The following is a 22371-nucleotide window of genomic DNA, read 5'->3' on the forward strand; positions in this document are numbered from 1 at the left end:
AGCAGGCGCGAGCTGCCTGCACACTGCTGCTGGAAATCCTGGAATGGGAGCGTGGTTCTATTTTGTTTGTGTTGGAGGTTGATTGTGGAGGCCGATTAGACGGGATGGCTGGGATGCTCGTACTGCACCGCTAGAGCTCAGTCTTAGATTGATGCAAGACCGACCAAAGTGAAAGCTTTTGCCGTGGATGTTTTCATTACTTAAGGATGAAGGTGAAAATGGGAGGTTTGAAGAGATTCTGATTCCATGTTGTTCTGACCATAAACAATGCCGACTGCCCTCGTTATTTCCGGTAATGTGCCGGTAGCTTATTGCTGGCAGCTTATGGGAAACCAAAGTCCTTCGGATGGTGGTAGCTGGAGTGTCTGGTTCCAGAGCTGAGATTTGAAGGCACAGTGGTGTGATCTGCGCTTAATTTGACTCAACCTGGACAACCCTACGCGACTCCATCACAGACAGGATTGGCACTTTGATAGCGCTTACGTGGGTGGTGGTGCGCGGCCTTTCTGTGTTGCTGGAGCGATTTGTCTGGCTTATTGATAACCGGGGAGACTAGTGTGCTCACCACTTAGGTTACCCCCAGTGCTTGATATCCCTAACTTCGACAAATATTGCTTAGCCACCCAGGATTGAGCATTCACAAGTCTGTGATGCTCTTAAGTGGCCGTGACTGCGCCACACTTCTCAACATGTGCGTATCCCAGTCTGACGGGTGCTGGGGATTCATTATTAAATCTATTAGTGCTGGGCTCTGGGTTGCAATTATTCCTCATTAATAAGGAATTCCCTGTAAGAGAGTAGATCAGAAGCTTGCATTAAGTCCCTGCCCGTTGTTCATACTGCCCATTGCCCCTCAGATTGCCCACTTGGGGTTGGCATTTGGTCTTGGTGGATCACCGAGAAGGTGGTCTAAATGAAAATCACAACCAGGTTTCGGTAGGTGGTCCTGCGGAAAGACCGCGTTAAGGACCGAGCAAGCGAGCTTGAGGGATAGCTTTCGGCCATCTGTATGTCACCCGCCACCCCAGGCAAGACTGACAGTAGTGCCATGAGAATCACTTGGGGCGGGGGTGGAGGGAGTGAAGGAAGAGCTGCTGCCCTTTGGTGGCCGACCCGTAGCCCTGAGCTTCCGTAGTTTCTGCTTAAGGTGGCCTCTGGCTCGCCTTTCTCTGGCCTTCGTGGTCTTGGGATGCCCCGTCCACACTCTATTGTGTGTGTGTCTGTTCCTGTCTGTCTCTCCCTCTAGGGCCGCTCTGCTGTTTCGATGTGTTTTTGTGAAGTTTAAACTTAGGACCGGACTTAGGACTTTAGACTTTAAACTGTTAGGACAGGAATGGTGAAGTGATTTTGCATATTTCTATCTATAATCTGTTGGTTATGAGGAAGTACAGTTTCAAAGAAAACCACGGTTTCCGTTATTTTCAATTTTGATTTATTTATAGAGCTCTCATACAAAGGAACAATTGACCTTTTTACATAAAAGAAAATTTTTAAGTTTCAGATATACTAGATTATCATCCTGATCACACTTTTTAGTTCTCCATGATGTTGATTAATGTTTTACCTAGTGATAGAGTCTTGCTTTAACATGCAATATTTTAGTTTTTGGTGGCCTATTATTTTTTTAAAAGTTATAACCAAAGATAATTCAATTTTTTTTTCATTAATAGATATATGTAGAGTGTGTCGGTCAGAAGGAACACCTGAGAAACCTCTTTATCATCCTTGTGTGTGTACTGGCAGTATTAAGTTTATCCATCAAGAATGGTGAGTCATCCTTTTAGAAAATTTTTATGTCTGAGCTTTACTGTCATCTATATAATAAGGGAGACTGTTTCAATGAACTTTCTCTGTAACTAGTTAATTTCTTTAAAATTTTTATTGTGAAAATTTGGAATTTACCCGTATTTCTTATTACCATGCCGTGTCATTTTGGTATATTGTCTTTCAGATGCACGTGAGTACCCATTTGTTTATTTCTACCATGGAGAGCTAATGTTCATGGGAAGTGTTATGGTGTTCTAGTTTTGCTTGGCATGATTATAGTTTACATTTAGGAAATGCTTTGTGTAAGGTAGTAACTCATTGCTTGTATACATTTTAACTCATTTAATCCTTAAAACTGCAAGGTGGAGTATAATTATGATTTTATGATTATTCAGATGAGGGAACTGAAGCATTGAAAGGTTAAGTAACTTGTTCTAGGTCACACAGCCAGCCAATTAGTGATAGATCTAGCCACCAGGTAGCAGTATCATTAGACCAATATTAGAACTGATGTTGATGCTTGGAGATTCTTCTATATTCAGTTATCTTTGAGGAGGTTACAATTTACTTTGATTAGTTAATTGTTCAGTTAATTGAAACTGCTTTTTAATAGAGGAAATACATGTCGTTTTTATCTTTATCTGTTATAATTCTGTACTCAGAGGGCATCAGTGATAAAAAGTTAATTGTAAAAGTTCTGTGATTTGTAAAATTTCAGTAAAGCAATATTAGTTTTCAATGAAACCTTAAAAGTTTTTTTGTTATAAACACTATACTTATGAATGTATTTGTAATTGCAGCTTAGTTCAGTGGCTGAAACACAGTCGAAAAGAATACTGTGAATTATGCAAGCACAGATTTGCTTTCACACCAAGTAAGTTCTTTCGAAGTTTTCACTGCATTTCTAGGTTATAACTGGCCACATAGAGGTGTTTAAACAGTTTTAAAGCAACTGTGTTCAGCTTAATTTGTTTTTTATGGTAATAGAAAGTATTGCTATAACATTTTGGAAAATATTTTTAAAAACTACACGTCTGCTTTTAACACACCACACGTCAGCTTTTAACACACCACACACACGTGATTTAATTTGTGGGATATTTTTTCTTCTGGACAAGTTCAAACGTGTACAAAGTTATAATGAGCCTGTATGTATCCATCACTCAGTTTCATCCATTTTCAACTCATAGCCTTTACATGTCATTCCCTTTGCTCTTGTTCGCACCTCTCCATCCTTATTAAAGCAAATCCCATCATTTATGATTTCATCTGTACATATTTTAGCATGTATCTCTAAAGAGTAATGTTTTTTTAAAAAAAATATAGCTATAATACCATTATTTACCCAGAATAATTATTGATGCCTTGAATTTGTCGAATATCCCATCCCTGTTCAAATTTGGGATATCTTTTGAGTTTAAATTATGTTGGTTGGAATAATAATAAACACAAATACTTAATTCACTTTTTTAAAATAAGACTTTTTAAGCTCAGTATTTTGTAGGCTTATGGTAAATATTTTGCAGATCTTTAAAATTCTAATTATAACTCATTTACCTATTGATTGATATTTAATATTGTTCATCTTAAATAAGTAGAGGTTTATACTGGCAAGTTATCAAGAATTTGAAGCACATTTTCATTCTGGGATCCTAGTATATTGCTCTCCCCTTCCCCCAAAGATTTTTTTATGCTTTAGTTTTTGTTTTAAGCATCTTGAGCTGCTGAGTGTAAATTCTATAAATTAGTGTTAGTTTTACTTTGTCTTTATGTGATGAGTGTATATAATTAAAATCATTACAGTTTCACTTTTGAAGCTTTGTATTCATTGTGCTCAAAAAATGTCAATTCTGTTATTTTGTAGTCTTTATTTTCTGTAGGGCATAAAAACTGTACAGCTTAAGGTTTATTGCTAACTGCAAGACTAAATAATTGAGTATCATCATGAAGTTTGATTGATAAGAAATACTCACGTGAGCTTCTTTATTCTGAGGCCAATAAAAGCTTGTGTTTGTACCTTTTAGTTTTCATTTGACAGTCATGTGCTCTGTTTATCTTTTTCAAAAACTCTGTTTACTGGTTTAATGACTTGCTCCTGTGTATCAAATATCCTCTTAAAGTACCGATCTTTGTAGGTGTGTTGTAAAAAGTTGCTGTTTGTTACTTGTTCACTCCTTTGTGTCTATAGCTGTGAACAGTTTTGTAATAGTGCTCTCATAAATTTCAGATCACTGATTTTAAAACTTTATTTATCATAGCTCTTTGTTTTGGCCTTACTGGAGAAAGAGGCCTTTGTTCCTTCTGTATGTTCTTTCTGAGAAACCTGTGGTAGAGCAGTGGTTTTCACTGGAACCATTTACAAAGGAAATCTTTCTAAAACGTGTGTACATAGGTTCTGGTACCAGTTCCAACATGTGTGTGGGGTGGTTTTCCCTACACCAGTAAGCAGTTCTGCAGGACACCAGCTGGGTGTCCTACAATTTAACTCAATTCTGATACTGTCTACTCCAAGATAACATTCGATTCCACAGGTTGAGGGCTCAGTCCTTAAAGGACTGGGGTCCCTCAACCCCCTGCATATGATAGTCGCAAACCCAGGCTGTTAGTTTTGCTTTTGACTTTCTGACCAACTGACTTAAAATCAGGGGTTCCCAATGACCCCTTCCTTGATTTGATTAATTTGCTAGAGTGGCTCATAGAACTCAGAGAAACATTTTACTTATTAGATCATCAGTTTATTATAAAAGGATATAATTCAGGAACAGCCAGATTGAAGAGATGCATAAAGTAGGGTATGTGGGAAGGGAAACTGCACCATTTTCCCCAGATCTACTTGTTTTCACCAGCTGGGAAGCTCTCCAAACCTGAGGCCTTTCGGGTTTTTATGAAGGCCTCATTACATAGGCGTGATTGATTAAATCATTGATTGTTGGCGATTGGTTCTACCTTCAGTCCCTCGCTCCTCCCCAGAGGTCTGAAGGGTGGAGCTGAAAGTTCCAACCCTCTAATTACTTGGTTGGCTCCCTTGGAAAACCCGTGCCATACTCTTTCTCCCCACCCCCGCCCCAGACAGGTTCAAAAGTCATCTCATTAACATAACAAAAGACACCTTTATGGCTTACGTTGCTTAGAAAATTCCTAGGGTTTCAGGAGCTGTGAGCCAGGAACTGTGGACGAAGACCAAATGTATATGAGAAATGTATTTTGGTCATCTGAACGACCAGATATGTATTTTTTATAAATCACAATATTACCTGTGGCAGAACCTCTTTTTCTGAGTATTGAACCACACTTTGCAGAGAAGTGGGAAGACCTTAATTTACCATTTGGAATGTTGATTATTGTGCTAAAATGGGGTGGGGAGTGGCTAACAGACGTCAGTGGGCTGTTTGCTCCTACAGCAGGTGGGTCTGCTGCAGATTGTTGTGCATTTTGAGTGCTATTTCTGAGGCTGGCATGGGAGGAGGGTTCTTTCTTGATGACATCTGTCAGCTTCACCTTTTGCTCCTGTTTGCTTTATGTGATCTTTTATAATTTGAGAAACCAAATAATTATAGTGTTTGAATGCTGAAATATGTGTAAATTAGCCTTACATAAAGTTCCTGGCTATGAGTGAGGGATGTGTACTTCTCTTGAATCTTTTTTCCTACTCAGGGGCCTGTTTCGTTGGCTTCTGCATTTCTTATGTGATTTGCTCTCATAAATGATTTTTGGGTAAATGTAGTATTTTATTGTGATTATTTGATTCATTTTTCTTATAGGAAAAAATATTTAAGTACAATTGCAAATGTTGAAAGTTAAGATAGTGCTACCTGCCTAGAAAATAACCTATTTGAATCTTCATGAAATTATGTGAACTTTTTCCCCCTTATAGTTTATTCCCCAGATATGCCTTCGCGGCTTCCAATCCAAGACATATTTGCTGGACTGGTTACAAGTATTGGCACTGCAATACGATACTGGTTTCATTATACACTTGTGGCCTTTGCATGGTTGGGAGTTGTTCCTCTTACAGCATGTGAGTATTCATTCTTCTGTGGCTGGAGTTATTGAAACATTGCACAACTATTTAATATTATAAAGTAATATGGCATCATAGTTTTGTTCGAATGATATTTAATTATTTGATATTATAATGTCATGTATTAGGAAAATTTCATTTAGGAAACATTATTCACCTGAATTAAAAACCATTTTTTAACAGGTCAGTTTCTTGAATGAATATGGGAAAGAAAAACACAGCATACAGAGGCTAATAATGAAAGTTCATGAAAGAATTGAAAAAGCAAAATCAAACCATAGTTAGAAGGAAATTATATTTTATTCCGTGAAGTTTATTAGAGCTCTCAAGGATGACAAAAGATGGGTTCTTTTGAGATTTTTTTTTTTTAAACCCCTTTTAAAAAACACATATCTAATGGTGCTGAATAATTGGGAAGCATATCTTTCAAATATAGGAGGCTCTTTGGGAGATTGGTATACTAACTCTTAGTTGATTCTTTTTAGGTTCTTTGTGTTCTTAAAGACATGGAGAGGGGTCGATAGTATATGGTGCCAGAGTACATAGATAGGATTCTTTAGAGTTAACCGCAAACAAGATTTTTAAATAAGTATAATAATATCCTCATGTCTCCTTAAAATAAAGTAAAATAAACTTGATCAGTTATAAAAATGAAAATCTTATGAAAGCAGAATAGGTACTATTCACTTGAAGAGTGAATTAGTGAGCTAGAAGATTGAGCAACGAGTTCTCCAGGATGTAACTCAGAGACAAGAAGTTGCAAGTATGAGGGAAAAAATTTGAGAGGTGGAGGCTACATCCAATTGTTTCCGTATCTGTCTAGTAAGTAGTTCCAGAGGGTAAGAGATTGAAAGAGAGAGAGCTGACTGTGATAAAGGAAAAAGACAATCCTAGACACATTCTGAAGTTTTCCAGTGCTGAATAGGGTGGTGTATAGATGTTATGCTTTCAGATTATCCTACAAAATCATGAAAATCAGACTGGCATCAGACTTAAAATCAGCAACATTGAATGTTAGAAGACAGCAGAATAGTCAACATGTGGCAAAATTTTTGAACCCAAAATCTTATTATTCTCAGATAGAAGGACAAAATACAGACATTTCAATAGATGCAAGGACGTGGAAAGCTTACTACCTCAAATTATTTATGAGAAAAGTGTTTGAGAATATATTTTACTAAAACGAGCAAGGAAACAAAGACAGGGAAAGGTGTGAGCTCCAGAGAAAAAGAAACAAGTGCTTCTTATAGCTAAGTCATAATTGTTGTTAGTCTACAATAATTAATAATTTTTTAGGTATCAACTGGAAACTAAAATTCTAGATGATCTTAACGAGAGAAATTGTGAGGGGAGTATAGAATTGAGAGCTTTTTAGGCTGTCTTATTTGTGGTGAAATTTTAGATGCTTTAGATAAGACAGGAAAATACAGTGTAATTATGCATTAAAAATACAGGAGTAACCAAGTAGAGTCCAGAACTAGCAAAGGTGATTAACAGCAAAGGTGCCACTGCTGTTCAGGGGAGGAAAGATGGTCTTTTCAATAAATGGTACAGCATCAGCTGGACGGGCATGTGGAGCTAATGACCCGTACCGTTACCTCCCACCTGACGCAAGTTAATTGTAGACGGTCATAAACCTGAATGTGAACATTAAAACCAAAACGCTTCTCAAATAAAGTATAGGAGAACAGCCATACAAGAAAATACTGAGAAATTTGACTTAATTAAAATTAAGAACTTTAATTCACGCTCAGATACCTTTGAGAGAGAAAGGCAAGCTACAGAGTGGGAGACAGTATTTGCAATACACATACCCAGCAAAGGACTTGTATCCAGGATATATAAAGAACTATATAAATCAGTAAGAAAAAGGAAGACAAGCCAATTAAAAAGTGAACAGGTGTTTCTGGAAAGAAGCTTAAATAGCCAATAAACATGTGAAAAGGTGCTCAGTATCATTAGTCCTCAGGGAAATGCACAAGAAGATGCTGCTGTGTACTCAGAAGAATGGCTGAAATTAAAAGGCGAGACGGTGCCAAGTCCTTCTTAGGATGTGGAGCATCTGCAACATGCATGCATTGACAGTAAGAGGATATAAAGTATAGCCACTTTGGAAAGCTGTTTGATCTTATCTGTCAGTGGTAAATATTATAAACACCTTATGATCCAGTAGTTCTGTCTCTGGGAATGTTGCTAACAGGTATAAGAGCCTTGTGTCCGCTAAAAGACGTGTGTGTAAGAGTGTCGTCACTGCAGCTTTGATAATAGTGGTCTAAAACTGGAACCAAGCGAACAACTATCAACAGTAGAATGGTTACAGCGTGGCTTATCCCTATAATGGAATACTACATAGTGGTGAAAAAGGAGCTGGCTGACGCGACATAGAATAACATGGATAAACTTCACTTCTTTGAGAAAAGGAAGCCAGGCACAAAAGAGTATGGACTGTAGGATTGCATTTATGTGAAATTTTAAAATAGGCCAAATTGATCTATGGTGATAGAGATCAGAATAGTGGTTACCTTTTGCTGGAGGTACTGCCTGAAAAGGGGCTTGAAGGAGCCTTCTGGGGAGCTAGAAATGTTGAGAACCTTATCTGGGTGGCAGTTACTTGAATATATACTAATATAAAAACTCACCCAGACACACTTAATATTTATATAAATTTTATCTTAATAAAAAAGTAACAAAACTTAAATTTAAGTAACTGTTAGGAGAATAGAAATAGGATGATGAGTTTTCATCCTAGGGAGCGGGAACAGGAAACAGTGAAATTTGTAAAGTCTGACAAAAGACAGGAAAGACAAGAAGGGAGGGCTGAGGAAGGGGAGTAAAAGAGAAGAAAAGAGAAGATTGCAATATCTGTGCTCATAGGGTTTAGATAGAGCCTCATAATTGTGTATGTATGAAAGTGTTCCACTACAAGAGATAAGTACGAAACAGCCCAGGTTAATGCTAGAGGGATTTGTTAACAAAGGCTGACAAAACGCAGGAACAGTATTCACCAGCCAGATATTATTCAAGATGAAACACTTTAAATGAGGAACAGCATTTTATTTCATATTAATAAAAGGCATAGTCCACTAAGAAAACTTAAGAATTTCTATGCACCAGCAAACAGGACTTAGAAATATGTAAAACATTCATAGTTGTAGTGGAAGACTAACACTTCTCTGAAATCAGTAGATCAAGTAGTCAAAAATTAAGTAAGGACTTGGAGGATTTAAGTAACAGGTAACAAGCTTGATTTCTGTTCTGACTTGTTTACACACACTCACACACAATTAAAATCTAAATTATGTCACACATTACACATTCTGTAACTTCTTGCTTTAAGTTAGCAATGTACCCATGGCTGTCTTTTCCTGTAGGAATGTGTTGAGCTACCTTATTTTTAAGCACGCTAGTAAGGAGGCCTTTAATTTATGAGTCTGTTTTCTTATCTACAGACAGTTGGCTGTTTGTCACTTTTACTTGTTACAAGCATACTTGCTTTGAATGTTTTATACATATATGTAAGTAATTTCTGTTGCAGAAAATCTTTTCCTGTCTTTCCATTTTGACTTGGCATTTGAAAACAGCCATTGAAGTCACTGTAAATTTTTGGTACAAGGCTATAGGAAATGCTTAAACTAATACACAAGTACTGGTTTGAAAGGAAACCTCAGCTTTTGGGCCTCATTTCCAAATCTGTTTCTGCCTTTTCTGACTAAGAGGATAAGGGGATGGCTGTGTATTTGCCCTTACTTCATCTTTTCCCTTCATGGCCAGATTTAAGATTTTGTCCTTTTGAGGACCCTTGAATCTGTTTGTCAAAAATTGGTTGTTAGTTTGCTATTCATAGCATTGAAGCATGTACTCTACTGAAAAGTCCTCTTAATGTCAAAAATGTGTACCCCCAAAACTTTATTTTCGTGAGCAGACTCAATGAATTTTAGAATTCTAGGTTCAAGAAAATACTCTGTATTATCATTTTGGAGATCTTTTCTTGAGATTGGTTCCCTCCCCGCCTTCAAACATCTAAGCTCATTTAATAAAAACAAGTAAGTAAATCTAGAGAGAATCAAAACTTTATAAACATTATTGTGTAACATTTATTCTTTACTGTCACTATTTTTAATGCTTGACATTTTTTTTCTTAACTTTAGTATTACGAGGCTCAACCTTGCAAAGGCTAAATGTTTATTTCAGTGGCATTCGCAGTGTTCCACTTTACCTCTGTTTAGTTGAGCGACTGTATGAGTTAATGATGAGAGTTGTGACTATATGCCATCATGCCCTTTCTTGGTAGGCCGCATCTACAAGTGCTTGTTTACTGGCTCTGTGAGCTCCCTACTGACACTGCCACTAGACATGCTGTCCACGTAAGTATTGAACCTCGTGGTGGTAGAAGGCTGCACATTGTGAATGGTGCTCATTTTTTCTTCTGCATACTTGCGTTTGTTGTAATTTGAAAAGTCCTCCTATTCCAAGGACAAATAATACCTTATGTTACCTATTCTAACGTTACAGCTACAGTGGAAATAGCTGACATATATAAATGTTTTAAAACATACCCATCTTAAAGGACTGTTTGGTAACGGTGGGACAGCTAGTTAAATAAGCTGTCGTGTAGTGCAAGAAATGTACTGTTCCATATAGTGATATGCTGGGGGTTCATTTAAACATGTGTTTTTAACAACACAGACATTTGAAGTCAAATTTCTTTTTTAAATGTTTTTTTGTGATTGTTAGGAGGTGGACTGTAAAAACTTGTTCACTGTGGTGGTTTTACTGTATTTTAATTTGACATAAAGCTTTGTAATTGCAGTTTCTTGGGAAAGACATATATGTGTTTTCAAAATTATTTCTGTTAGAAATGCTGTAAATCATTAACTGTATCAAGATCATTAGAATATTAAGTTTGCAAAAGATTGCACCTCTGTTTGCTAAAATCTTCTTTTGTACCCAGTTGACCTTAGGTTTCTGATCCCTATGTCAGTAAAGGCAAAGAACAATATAAGACTGTCTTTTAGAACAGAAGCATGCGGAATATATTATAAAAATAAGCCAAATGGCAATAGAAGAGAGCAGGAGAGCATGTTACATTTCTGATAGAAAAGAAATCGAGGAGGAGGTCTTTTAAGTCGCTTGTGTCTGCATCATTGTTTTGAATCGTGGCTGAAAATACTTAGAAATATTAGATGTGTTTGCAACTTGGTTTTCCTACTTGCTAGTTTTACCTTTTTTGGATAGAACAGGCAAGTTATTTAATTTATGTGTTTCTTTGGCAGTATAGGGAATAGATAAGATAAAAGGTTTTGAACTTGAACTCTCTTTACATTACAACAGCCTTCGAAGTAATGTTTATTAGTAGACAAGGATCTTGAAAATAGGGCACTAATAGCTGTGGCCCTCATAAAAAGGAGAAGCAGTAATTTGACGCACTTGAGAATTTAGAAATAGTATAATAAGGTAACCCTTTGTATGAAAATATTGACCTTCTGTGAAGTGATTCAGTGAAACAAATAGGACAGCGTTACTATTTCTGGACATCAGATTTTTATATCAGCCAACCAGAACACAGTCTTAGTATAGAGACAAGAAAAATCAATCTTGGCTGAAGTGTCATTCATACGTCTCCACGTATATGATGTAGCTCACCTCCGGCTTTCATTTAGGAATCGTATACAAAATAAAGGCGCATATTAGAAGTAGCGAGGGAGGTCAGAAAAAAGCAAGGGGTGACTGCTAAGAGTGATGGAAGTTACATTTTAATATCTATGAACTAATAAAAGAACCGTCTCAAACAGGGCAGTCTTGTTCCATTTAGCGTGAGGCTAGAGTTGTATTTATCATTGTAATTTTTGAGAGAACAGTGTAGCGGCCAGTCATATCTCAGTTGTTTAGAAGAGGTGACTTGAGGTCCCATCTGTGCTGTTCAGTAAAGTGGGGGTGTGTTACTTCTTTAATGGTTTCTGTTTTATGTGGCTAAATATGTTAATGTTTACCAAAGCTTAAATTGGTAGGCTTTGGCTTTGTGAAAAACAGGTGTTTATGGAAGCCATGTCAGTGAAAATTTAGTATTTTAGTCTCAAATAAGGCAGTATTTTACTTGCCTACCACCTTTACTTCTTGTTGGCGGAACCATTAAACATCTGGTTGTTTGGCAAGTGTGATCACTTAGGTGATGCAAAGACGTAGCTGGTTGTAACAGAAGGAACCCTGACATTGGAATTAAAACGTTGCTGCATCTGCAACTTTTTGGTGACCTTGGGCAAATCATTGGACAGTTCTGAGCCCCTGTTTCCTCATCTGTAAAATGAGGAAGATCATGCCTCAGGGATTTGGGTGGGCTGTTCAAAGATTAAATTCACAAACACATGTAAAAACTGTATGTGAATTTTGAGCACTGTGTTAATACATAGCAAAATTATCACCCAAACTCAGAGCTGTTGCTTGCCTTCTGTTGGCAGGCTCTCCTTTTCTCTGTGACCTGATTGGTTAGTGGGCCACACCTGAGTTGCCTTCATGAGCTTCCTCATTGACATGGGAAGAATGCTGAAAGCTTGGTTGGGGATAGTGGAAAGAAATTGTAAGCGTGGTTTGCTTTTATAATCTCATGCTGCCTTTTAGAATTTGAAGAATTGAGCCAGTTTTTCGGAAAGCACTTACAAGTAAATCACTTATTTTTTCTGAGTAATGTTTCATTTTTCTCTATAGAATCCATTTTCTGAAATTTTACTTAAAATTTCTTAATATCTTAGCAGCTGCTACATATTCTGTAGCTCAGTTCCTCAGCTTCTCTAGGCGCAGCCTATCAGTTAACTATTGCTGCAAAACATGCTGTCCCTAAAACTTAGTGGCTTAAAACAACAAACATTTTATTTGCTCATAATTCTGGGGGTTAGCAGTTTGGGCTGGGCTCAGCTGATCCGTTTATCTGTTGGGCTTGCCTCCGTTACACATGTGTGTCACTGGGGTGGGGTGGTCCCAGATGGGGTACCTTGGTTCTTCCATATGGCCTCTCGTCTTCAGAAGGCTAGTGGGGCTTCTTTACACGGTGGTCTCAGGGCAGCATTCTAAGGGGGTGAGAGTGGAAGCCCGAAAGCTCTCTTCTAGGCTTCAGAACTCAGGACATTGGCTTCCGGTTCAGACAGTTCACAAATCAGCCCAGGTTCAAGGTGCGAGGGAAAAGAAAAGGGTTCTGCAAAGAGTTTGTCACTATTTAAAAATCTACAATAAAATCTGCAATGAGCAGTTGCTGTTCTTACTGCTGATGACAAGGAAGGAGTAGAAAAGGGGGTATTTTAGTCCCAACCTATCAAAATTTTGATGGTCTGGAGGGGTCCTTCGCAAGGGGGTGATCAGTATTCCTCTTTTGATTAAGGTATATTCCAGATAACATCTGAGGGCCACATTAGTTCAGTTTGGAGCTACCAGGCCGAGGTCTCCCAAATTGACCCTTCCTTAAGTTCTCCATGGAGGGAAAAACGTCCATTATGGTAGTGAATTTTCCAAAGGCTACCAAGATTCTTGAGTTACCTTTGAATTACTCTGAAATCAGACATAGACCAGGGAAGGATATGCTCCTTCAGAGAGGAAAAGAACAAAGAGGTGTTCAGTATTATTATACTCTGTGTATTTTCACGTGAACCATACTTGATCTGTCTGGATTTGTTGAGAAACTAATATACTTTTGGTATATTTGCAGTTGGCGTCAAAATTTAATCTGCGTTCTAAATGAGGCATTTGTAAAGTGTACCACAGGCTTCTTTGCCTGACGCATTGTGTACTGTGTATCTCTCAGCCTTCCTTTATGTTGTCTTCAGGCCTTTCTAGAGGCCCTTCTCCGCCTTGCTGATTTGCTGATTCTGTTCATTTTCATGGGTTTTTAAGTATCAGCTAAGTTGGTTAAACTTGTGTATAAAATAAGGATAAGGATATTCTTAGTAAGGGTTGGACAGAGTCATGTATCGTTAGGAAATTACATATATTTAATATTTGACCTTTGTCAAGTATTCGGCTACTTTCGGTTTTTTGCTTGCTGCCTTCCTTTTTCTCAGCTATGTTCAAAGAGAGGCTGGATAGCCGATTTATGTAGTTCTGATGTTATTCTTTGCTTTCTAAAATATGAACACATAGTAATACAAATATATAAATAAACATATTTGGCCAGCTTGTAAGATAGATAAATTGCCACCATCCTCAGAAATAATTTTTTTGAGAGACTGATTTTTCACCAGAAAGTTATGACTGACTTTTCTTGTTCTTTTTGAGATTTTTATGTAAAGTGAATGTCGTTACCTTTGGTTTCTTAATTTTAAGTGTTGTTTGGAGTAATTCTGTGTACTTTTTTTTTTTTTTCCTAATAGGGACAATTTGTTGGCGGATTGTTTGCAGGGTTGTTTTGTGGTGACGTGCACCTTGTGTGCGTTCATCAGCCTGGTGTGGCTGCGAGAGCAGATAGTCCACGGGGGCGCCCCGATCTGGCTGGAGCACGCTGCTCCGCCCTTCAACGCTGCTGGGCACCACCAAAATGAGGTAACGCCCTCTGTCCCCAAATTCATTGTATTTGGGTAGGACATAAGAATTATTGTCACCCTCTAAGACCCAAACCCTTGACTCCCGTGTCCCTCGTTGCAAAGCAGGACAGTGACAACGTTTGGGGGAAGATGGAAGGAGATGTGAGAAATCAGGAGAGTGCTGTTGTTACCCGGGAACAACACTGGGGGTATACTTCATGCGCTTTCATTCCCTTGGCCTGGGTTAACAGGTTCCCGCCGGCCTGGTGGTTAATATACAGACCTCCCGCATGGGCTTCTGACGTGCTGCATAACATTAAGGAAGCCCCCTTACCCTCTTTGTTCATTAGTTTCTTCGTGTGTAAAATGCCTCACCTTTGTTGCTTTTAGTAGAAACATTACCAAAAGTAGAAAAATTGGAGTACTGTTGATAACAGTCTTGTACGCTTTTACTTTTTATTTATGAGATGACATGCTTAGTTAGATACAAGAGCGTCTGCTAGAGGCATTAAGAAGAGGAAGAGATGATAAATGATTTTTAGTATCTTGTTTACTGAGAAATTATAGGGCTGAAAATGTAAAAAAAAAAAAACTGGCTACTTACAATACAAAAACAATTTGCCCTTTGTAAAATTTTATTATGAAAAAATTGACTATAAAATTAACTCAAAGTAATACTTAACGATACTTAACGACTTAATTTTTCATTTAAGGCCCTTTGGCTTTTTTTAGTGTGAAGACTGATTTCATCAAATTCTGCCATACCCTTTTTTCTACAGAATTAAGAGTACAACTTCTCCTTTGAAAACCACACGTATGAAAAATGGGACTATTCAGCAAGGGTGCTGTTTTTAACCTAGTGTTAATACTTTCATCATCGTACCTCATATTTTGAAGCATTTTAATACAGTTCTTTTAGAATCTTCATTAACTCCATAGGAGTTCAGTGTTTTAATTAACTACAACTAGGTCTTTGCATTTGGTGGGTAGCAGAATTCAGGAAGAGCCAGAGAAGCATGCTTGTGGAAACTGATAAAGTTCATATGGACAGGCTTACCCTCCTCAGCAGAAATGAGAAACCTTTCCTCAAGTGTGAACTGATAACTGAGAATTAAGTTATATATCAGTATGTGTGTAAACAGATACATAAATATATTTTCATCCCTGAAGTGGTCAGTAAAGATAAGAGATGCCTTATAAAGAAGGATTATGGAATGATGTATTCAAGATAGCCAGATTTGTTAACCTGTTTTCTGTAATGCTTTGTGAAATGTTAATCTCTAAATTATATTGAATGAATATATACACTGTTAAATGAGTTTATGTTCTTATATACCAAGTTGATCCAAATTCAGATACATTTAGAAGAAATGCCCTTGAGAGGTGGGGTTTTTTTAGAATTTTAATGGAGTTTGTGTCTGTTTTCTAGTTTTGTTTATTTTAGAAGGGAGGGTGCTATTTGAAAATAGAGCAAAACTGAGACAAGTTAGCCAAGTTTCTGGTCTCCTCTGTCATTTTAGGCTCCAGCAGGAGGAAATGGTGCTGAAAATGTTGCTCCCGACCAGCCTGCTAACCCACCAGCTGAGAACGCAGTGGTGGGGGAAAACCCTGCAGCCCAGGATGACCAGGCGGAAGAGGAGGAGGAGGAGAATGAGGAGGAAGATGACGCGGGCGGGGACGATGCAGCTGATGCCAACAATGGGGCGCAGGGTAATGGCCGCCGGCCTGTGCTCACCCTTCCTCCGTGACCATGAGTCCACTCCCAGCTCACCTTGGGGAGGACTGGGGTTTTCAAAATTTAATGGGTTTGAAGGTCTATTTCTAACCTGTTTTTACTTTATTTTGGCAGACTTGCATTTATGGATATACATATGCATACTTTTTTTTTCTATGAAGCAGGGCACATTTTGTGTTTTACAGTTGTACTTTAGGGACTTCCCCGGCTGTCCAGTGGTTAAGACTCCGAGCTTCCACTGCAGGGGGCACGGGTTCAATCCCTGTTTGGGGAACTGAGATCCCACAGTGCCATGCGGTGCGGCCATAAAATAAAATAAGATTAGATGAGATAAACGTAAAATAAAATTCTGCTTTACACAGGACTTTTTGTAGGATGGATAGGAAGAAATTATTTGTAAGTTAGAATAGATCCTGTTTTTTTAAAATGGAACTTGATACAGTTTTATCTTATTCCTTTGCCATTTTTATTGAGTCAGTGCAACTTTTATTATCAAAGAAGAATTGTTGAAGTGTACTCTGCAGGCCAGATGGCACCCAAAGAAACCAGTTTCTCATTTTCTGGCGGTATAACTCCAGAGGGGTAAAGAACTTCTGAGACCAGCCTGCCAGTCAGCTGTCAGTAGGTCACCACCTTCTTTTCTTTCCTCTGGCCCCAGAGTTTTCCTGTCAAGCGCTGCGCTGTCTCTGGGTCCACTTATCACTGCTGATACCTGAGTGTTTCTTGTGTGCCAGGCACTCAAACACCAGGTCCCTGCCTTCATGGAGTTTCTGGTCTAGTGACGAAGCAGAAATATCCAAGTGAACAAGTTTGTTATGACACATTGTGGTAAATGTGCACGTTGCTCTGAGGGTGCTACTGAGGAGAGACCTACTTTAAATAAGGTTCCCCAGGTAGCTCAGATTCAGTGATACTCGAGCTGAGACGTGAAGGATGAGGAGAAGCCAGTTGTGTAATGGGAGCAAGGGGCCTTGGCAGGGAGAGGTGGGTATATGTTCAAAGGCTCTTTGAGAACGCGGCTCCTGTACCCTAGTGCTGGCCCTTGTTTCCTTCTGTTTGTCTAATGCAGTAGGTCCTGCCTGGTCTTCCTTCTTCCATTCTTGCTCCACTGTATTAGTGTTTGTACTGCTCTCTGCCCTTCAGATCTGTCAGTGATTTCCCCATTGTGTTAAAGAACAAAATAAAATTTGGCTTCACATTCCTCTTGTATGATCTGACCCTTGTCTGTCTGTCATACTGCATCTTCTGCCACCCTCCTCCTCACCCAGAGAATTCTGGTCCCCTGGCTTCTTCACTTTTCTCAAATCCACCGTATTCATTCTTGACTCAGAGCTGTGGAATTCCTCTGTTTCACGTAACCCTGCTTATTTCCTTTCTAGCACTTACCACAATCTAGAGTCATCTTATTTTGTATGTTGTATTTATTTATGTTTTTAAAAAATTGCCTAATAAGCAGATACTCAGTTTGGAAAACTTTTAAGTGTGGTTTACCTTCTCAACAACAGTTATAAAACACCAAATTAAAAGAGTATATTTATTATTTATAATTCAAGTTCTATCAGTAATCTTTAAACTACAATTATATTTCCAGATGACATGAACTGGAATGCTTTAGAGTGGGACCGAGCTGCAGAAGAGCTTACATGGGAAAGAGTGAGTAAGACTTCTTTCTATCAAGTATCCTAGTGTTTTAATCCTAACATATCTTAAAGTTGGCCATATTTAGATGTATACACTAATTTTCCAGTTAGTGTACATTTAGTGAAAACAATTACCAGAACTTTAATTTCTAGGGAAAATTAAGTAATGTATTATTTGTGATGAAAATATTAAAAATATTATGATAAAGGTCTGTTGATACCTTTTTCTATCTTCTGGCCTTTAATACAAACCTTGCTCCACTTACAAAATCTTTAACTTGAAATTGTGGACTTTTGAAAATGAAGTAACAATTTAAATTTAAGTATTATTCTGATGCTTCAGTTGACAAAGTAATACTGTTGTATCGTGAAATCTTGACTGGCTCCAGATCTAATGAGTTGAAACCCAAGATGGAAAATTTTAACTTTATAATCATATGATTTGGATTAAAAGAAGATCCAAAATATAAAACTCCCATGAACAGAAGTTTTTCCTTCTCTGAAAATGATAGGCTGTATTGGAAAGTAGTGGGTAAATATTATGTTTAAAAATATTGAAAGGAAAATGACCTTTTTTCATAAATAGAATAAAAAATCCTGTTGCATCTTGAATTAATGCATATTATTTATTTTAGATGCTAGGACTTGATGGATCACTCGTTTTTCTAGTAAGTAAAGCTAATTTTTTTTTTTAATATATTTATTTATTTATTTATTTTTGGCTGCGTTGGATCTTCATTGCTGTGCGTGGGCTTTCTCTAGTTGCAGCGAGCAGGGGCTGCTCTTCGTTGCGGTGTGTGGGCTGCTCACTGCGGTGGCTTCTCTGGTTGCGGAGCATGGGGTCTAGGCGTGAGGGCTTCAGTAGTTGTGGCACGCGGGCTCTAGAGCGCAGGCTCAGTAGTTGTGGTGCACGGGCTTAGTCGCTCTGCGGCATGTGGGATCTTCCCGGACCAGGGCTCAAACCTGTGTCCCCTGCATTGGCAGGCAGATTCTTAACCACTGCGCCACCAGGGAAGTCCAAGCTAATCTTTTTTAATAACAGAATTGCGACTTAATTATTTGTCTTAGTGATTCAGTGATTTCAGATTTACAATATGTTCTGGCTTTTTATATTAAAGGTCAAAATGCCCTGTGATTTTTGATGACTTGATATGTTGAAGAAAGTCTGTTTTGTGCATTGAAAATAAGTGGCAAAGCATAAAAGTAATATTATTTACAAAGGAAATTATTAAACATATTTGATTTTTAGAAAATGAAATTCAAAGTTGATGGTAGTTAAGAATACTTGGCCTTCTTTTGAAGTCCCACCTTGTGGGACTTCCCTGGTGGCACCGTGGTTAAGAATCCACCTGCCATTGCAGGGGACACAGGTTCAATCCCTGGTCCGGGAAGATCTCACATGCCGTGGAGCAGCTAAGCCCGTGTGCCACAACTACTGAGCCTGCACTCTAGAGTCCATGAGCCACAACTACTGAGCCCGTGTGCCACAACTACTGAAGCCTGCACGCCTAGAGCCCATGCTCTGCAACAAGAGAAGCCTACACACCGCAACGAAGAGTAGCCCCCGCTCGCCACAACTAGAGAAAGCCCTCGCACAGCAACGAAGACCCAATGCAGCCAAAAATAAATAAATAAAATAAATAATAAAATTTTTTAAAAAATGATTAAAAAAAAAAAAGTCCCACCTTGCAGTGTTTAATGCCTGAACTGGTGACAGGTAGCCAAACCCCAGCCGACCAAACCAATAACACAGGAGGAAGTCCAGAGGAAGGATGGGCTTCAGGTGTGCTTGATCCAGGGGCTCAGCAATGTCATTGAAGAGTCAGATAATTTCCATCTGTCTCCTCTGCTGTCCACAGTGTTGGCTTCCTCTTCAAGGCCAGAATAGGAAGTTGAGGTTAGTAGTGTGAGGATTTTGAGGAATGTATCTGATGATAATTCACAGATTAGTAAGAAGGTGATATTAGTGAGCTCCTATTCAAGGCTTGAGTATGGTCAGTATAGAAGGTATTATGTGGCTATATACTCATTTCTGTCCTTTACTTTATCAGTCCCCTCATAGATGAGTGATAGAAGTCGTTGAGGCAGTGGTGTTAACTCAAGTCCATTCTAATTTTTAGAAAAAAACCACAGGACGACTTCATGCATTTGTTGAAAATTATTTAATATGTACCATGTGCCAGCTGTGATAGTTATTGGATGATTCAGAAATGAATGAAATAGGGTACCTGTTCTCAAAGACTCTTTATAGTTTAGTAGAGAGAAATGAACATGTAAACAAGGAACTTTAGGTAAAGACTCTGACAAACGGTGTGTATAGGACACGAGAGGCATAGAAGAGGGCTTAGTCAGGCCAGATCTTAGCAGAGGGGAGTTGTCAGCAGGGAGTTTTTATAGAAGATAACTAGAGGTTGAGGCACAAAAGGTGTTGAGGATAAGGACAGTTTGGGAGCCCTGAAGGCAGAGAAGCTGAAACATTCAAGTGATAGGAGCCCACATGCTAAGTAGGAATGTACAGTAGTAGTCCTCTCTTAAACAAACTTATCATCCTCTTGCCACTTGGATTTGTGGCAAGTTGGGAACTGATTAGAATCATCTTTCTAAAAAGAAAATCTTACCATGTTAAGTAAGATTCGTGAAAATCTCTCCATGGCCCCCTTGGAAGGATCATTTAACTTGATGGTGGGGGGAGGTAGTGGGCCTGGGCAAACGGGCTTGGGTGTCCCGATCGTCAGCGTGGTGCGTGACTGAGCACACGCGGAGGAATGGGTGGGCCTCATCTTGGACGCGGTAGTACATAAGTGTGGAGTGTGTCAGTGGCCAGGTGAGAGCGCATATTCTGAGACTTGAACAAAGAAAGCCGTGGGGACAGAAGGGACCAGAGAAGATCAAGTGACCTTAAAGAAGGCAGGAGAACACACTGGACACTGAAAGAAGTGCTGTGCAGTTTACATTGATACGTTGTTCAGAAATAATGTGGTTTTCAAATTTTTCTTTATTTAGAATTTTTTAGTGTCATATGACTTAAATGAAACCTGGCGATTATTTATGAGAATCTGTGTAGTTTGTGGTAGATTATTAATTTCTGAAGAGGAAATGTTTATGGATTGATTTCTTTGATTTTTTTTTCATGTAGACATTATGAACTTTAAGTTTCATTAGGTTTAGTTTTATGAGCTATCTAATGAAAAATGAAAAGTTACACATAATTTCTGAACAAAATCTCAAAATTATAGTAAAAATTTCAGTCTTCTAACTAAATAAATGGATTAAACATAAATCAAAAAGGATATGAATATGTTTTATTAATGCTCTTTTCCTTTAGGAACATGTCTTCTGGGTGGTGTCTTTAAACACACTGTTCATTCTTGTTTTTGGTAAGTGGCGTTTATGCTTTTATTTATGGTATTATGGTAGGAGTTTAATTTTCTAGGAGTCTTGTTACAAGTTTTGTTTTGTTTTTAAACTTAGGAATATATGAAACAGTTTTAGACAGTCATCTGGTATAGGAAGACCCCAGGTATACAGTTACTTTCTTTCCTAAGCAACATTGACTACAGTTATTTACCAACTTTGCTTCTGTTGGGCACTTCTGTCTCTCTTTGTAGAAGCCAGTTTTAGACTGACTTGAGGATATATAATATTCCACATCTGGAATTAATTTTGTGCTGATTATCTGTGTGTTCTTCCCTATGGCAGAAGATCTTGTTTTCATCTGTTAAAATCCTGACCAAGGCCTTACCAGAGACCTTGGCTCGGGATCTGTCGCAGAGATGGATATAGGAGGCTTGAGGAAAGTGTAATTCCCTTCAGAACCAGATTCCAGCAAAGTTTACTTCCAAACACTTTTTTAACAACTGTAGCTATGCGGATTCTGTGACAGCACTAAGAGTCCCTCCCATTGGGAGTCATGAGAGTAAGGAAGGCAGGGTTGAGATATAGCTGACAGGTTTTTCTGCTTTGGGGAAAGGTAAGGGAAACAGTTGAGTAAACCAAGGTTTTAGAATTCAGTTCCTCAAGGTGGAGTCTGATAGAATTGGGTTATTGTTAGACTGTACTATTGGTGTCTCATAGGGAGACCTCAGGCTGCAGATCTCTGTATAGGGAATATCTTTGAGAAATTCCTTCCTTAGTGCATATGAGTTACTCCTAAGAAGGAGGAATATTTTCCAAGTTTCTTCCACTAAATTCCAAGTTATTTGCTCTGTGTTAGGGACTAGAAAGCAGTGTTTTCATCAGGAAACAGTTGTCTTCAATAGGAAGCCATATGGTCAAAAAAGACACTGAATAAGTAGATCAAGGATGAGACAAAAAAATTGTTTTCTGAATATTATCTGTAAAAGAGCAAAAGAAATTTATCTGTATCTTGTTGAAACATAGTATCTTTTAAAAGTTCCATTCATTCTTAATTTTTAGTAGATATTTAAGATGGTGCAAATTAACAGCCCATTCTTTGTTGTTTTCCCTTGCATATGGGGGTGAAAATGTGTCTGCAGATTATTCTGCATTTATTTCTCATTATGTAAATTAATTGATATATAGAGAGTGTGAAACTCTTTTGATCTTGACCAAATTTTCTTTGAGAGGAAAAAATCTATATAGACTTTAGTCTTTGTTCTTGCAAGAAAAGCTTAGTGCTAAATTAATGTTTGAAGGAACAAGTCACCTTTAAAGCATGAATTATAGAAATAAGAACTCTTGTTT

General features: G+C 38.2%; 1 protein-coding gene across 1 annotated transcript in view; it reads left to right on the forward strand.

The window, feature by feature from the left end:
* MARCHF6 (membrane associated ring-CH-type finger 6) overlaps positions 1 to 22371 on the forward strand; it is a 75274-nt gene that overhangs the window by 17443 nt on the left and 35460 nt on the right. Inside the window, exons 2-10 of the mRNA XM_068535141.1 lie at positions 1671 to 1767; positions 2568 to 2641; positions 5642 to 5785; positions 10080 to 10152; positions 14143 to 14311; positions 15813 to 16002; positions 17619 to 17680; positions 18303 to 18335; positions 20993 to 21044. Of these exons, the coding sequence (XP_068391242.1) occupies positions 1671 to 1767; positions 2568 to 2641; positions 5642 to 5785; positions 10080 to 10152; positions 14143 to 14311; positions 15813 to 16002; positions 17619 to 17680; positions 18303 to 18335; positions 20993 to 21044 (894 nt within the window). The remainder of the gene's footprint in view (positions 1 to 1670; positions 1768 to 2567; positions 2642 to 5641; positions 5786 to 10079; positions 10153 to 14142; positions 14312 to 15812; positions 16003 to 17618; positions 17681 to 18302; positions 18336 to 20992; positions 21045 to 22371) is intronic.

This window comes from Eschrichtius robustus, chromosome 2 (assembly GCF_028021215.1).
Source record: "Eschrichtius robustus isolate mEscRob2 chromosome 2, mEscRob2.pri, whole genome shotgun sequence".
NCBI lineage: Eukaryota > Metazoa > Chordata > Mammalia > Artiodactyla > Eschrichtiidae > Eschrichtius > Eschrichtius robustus.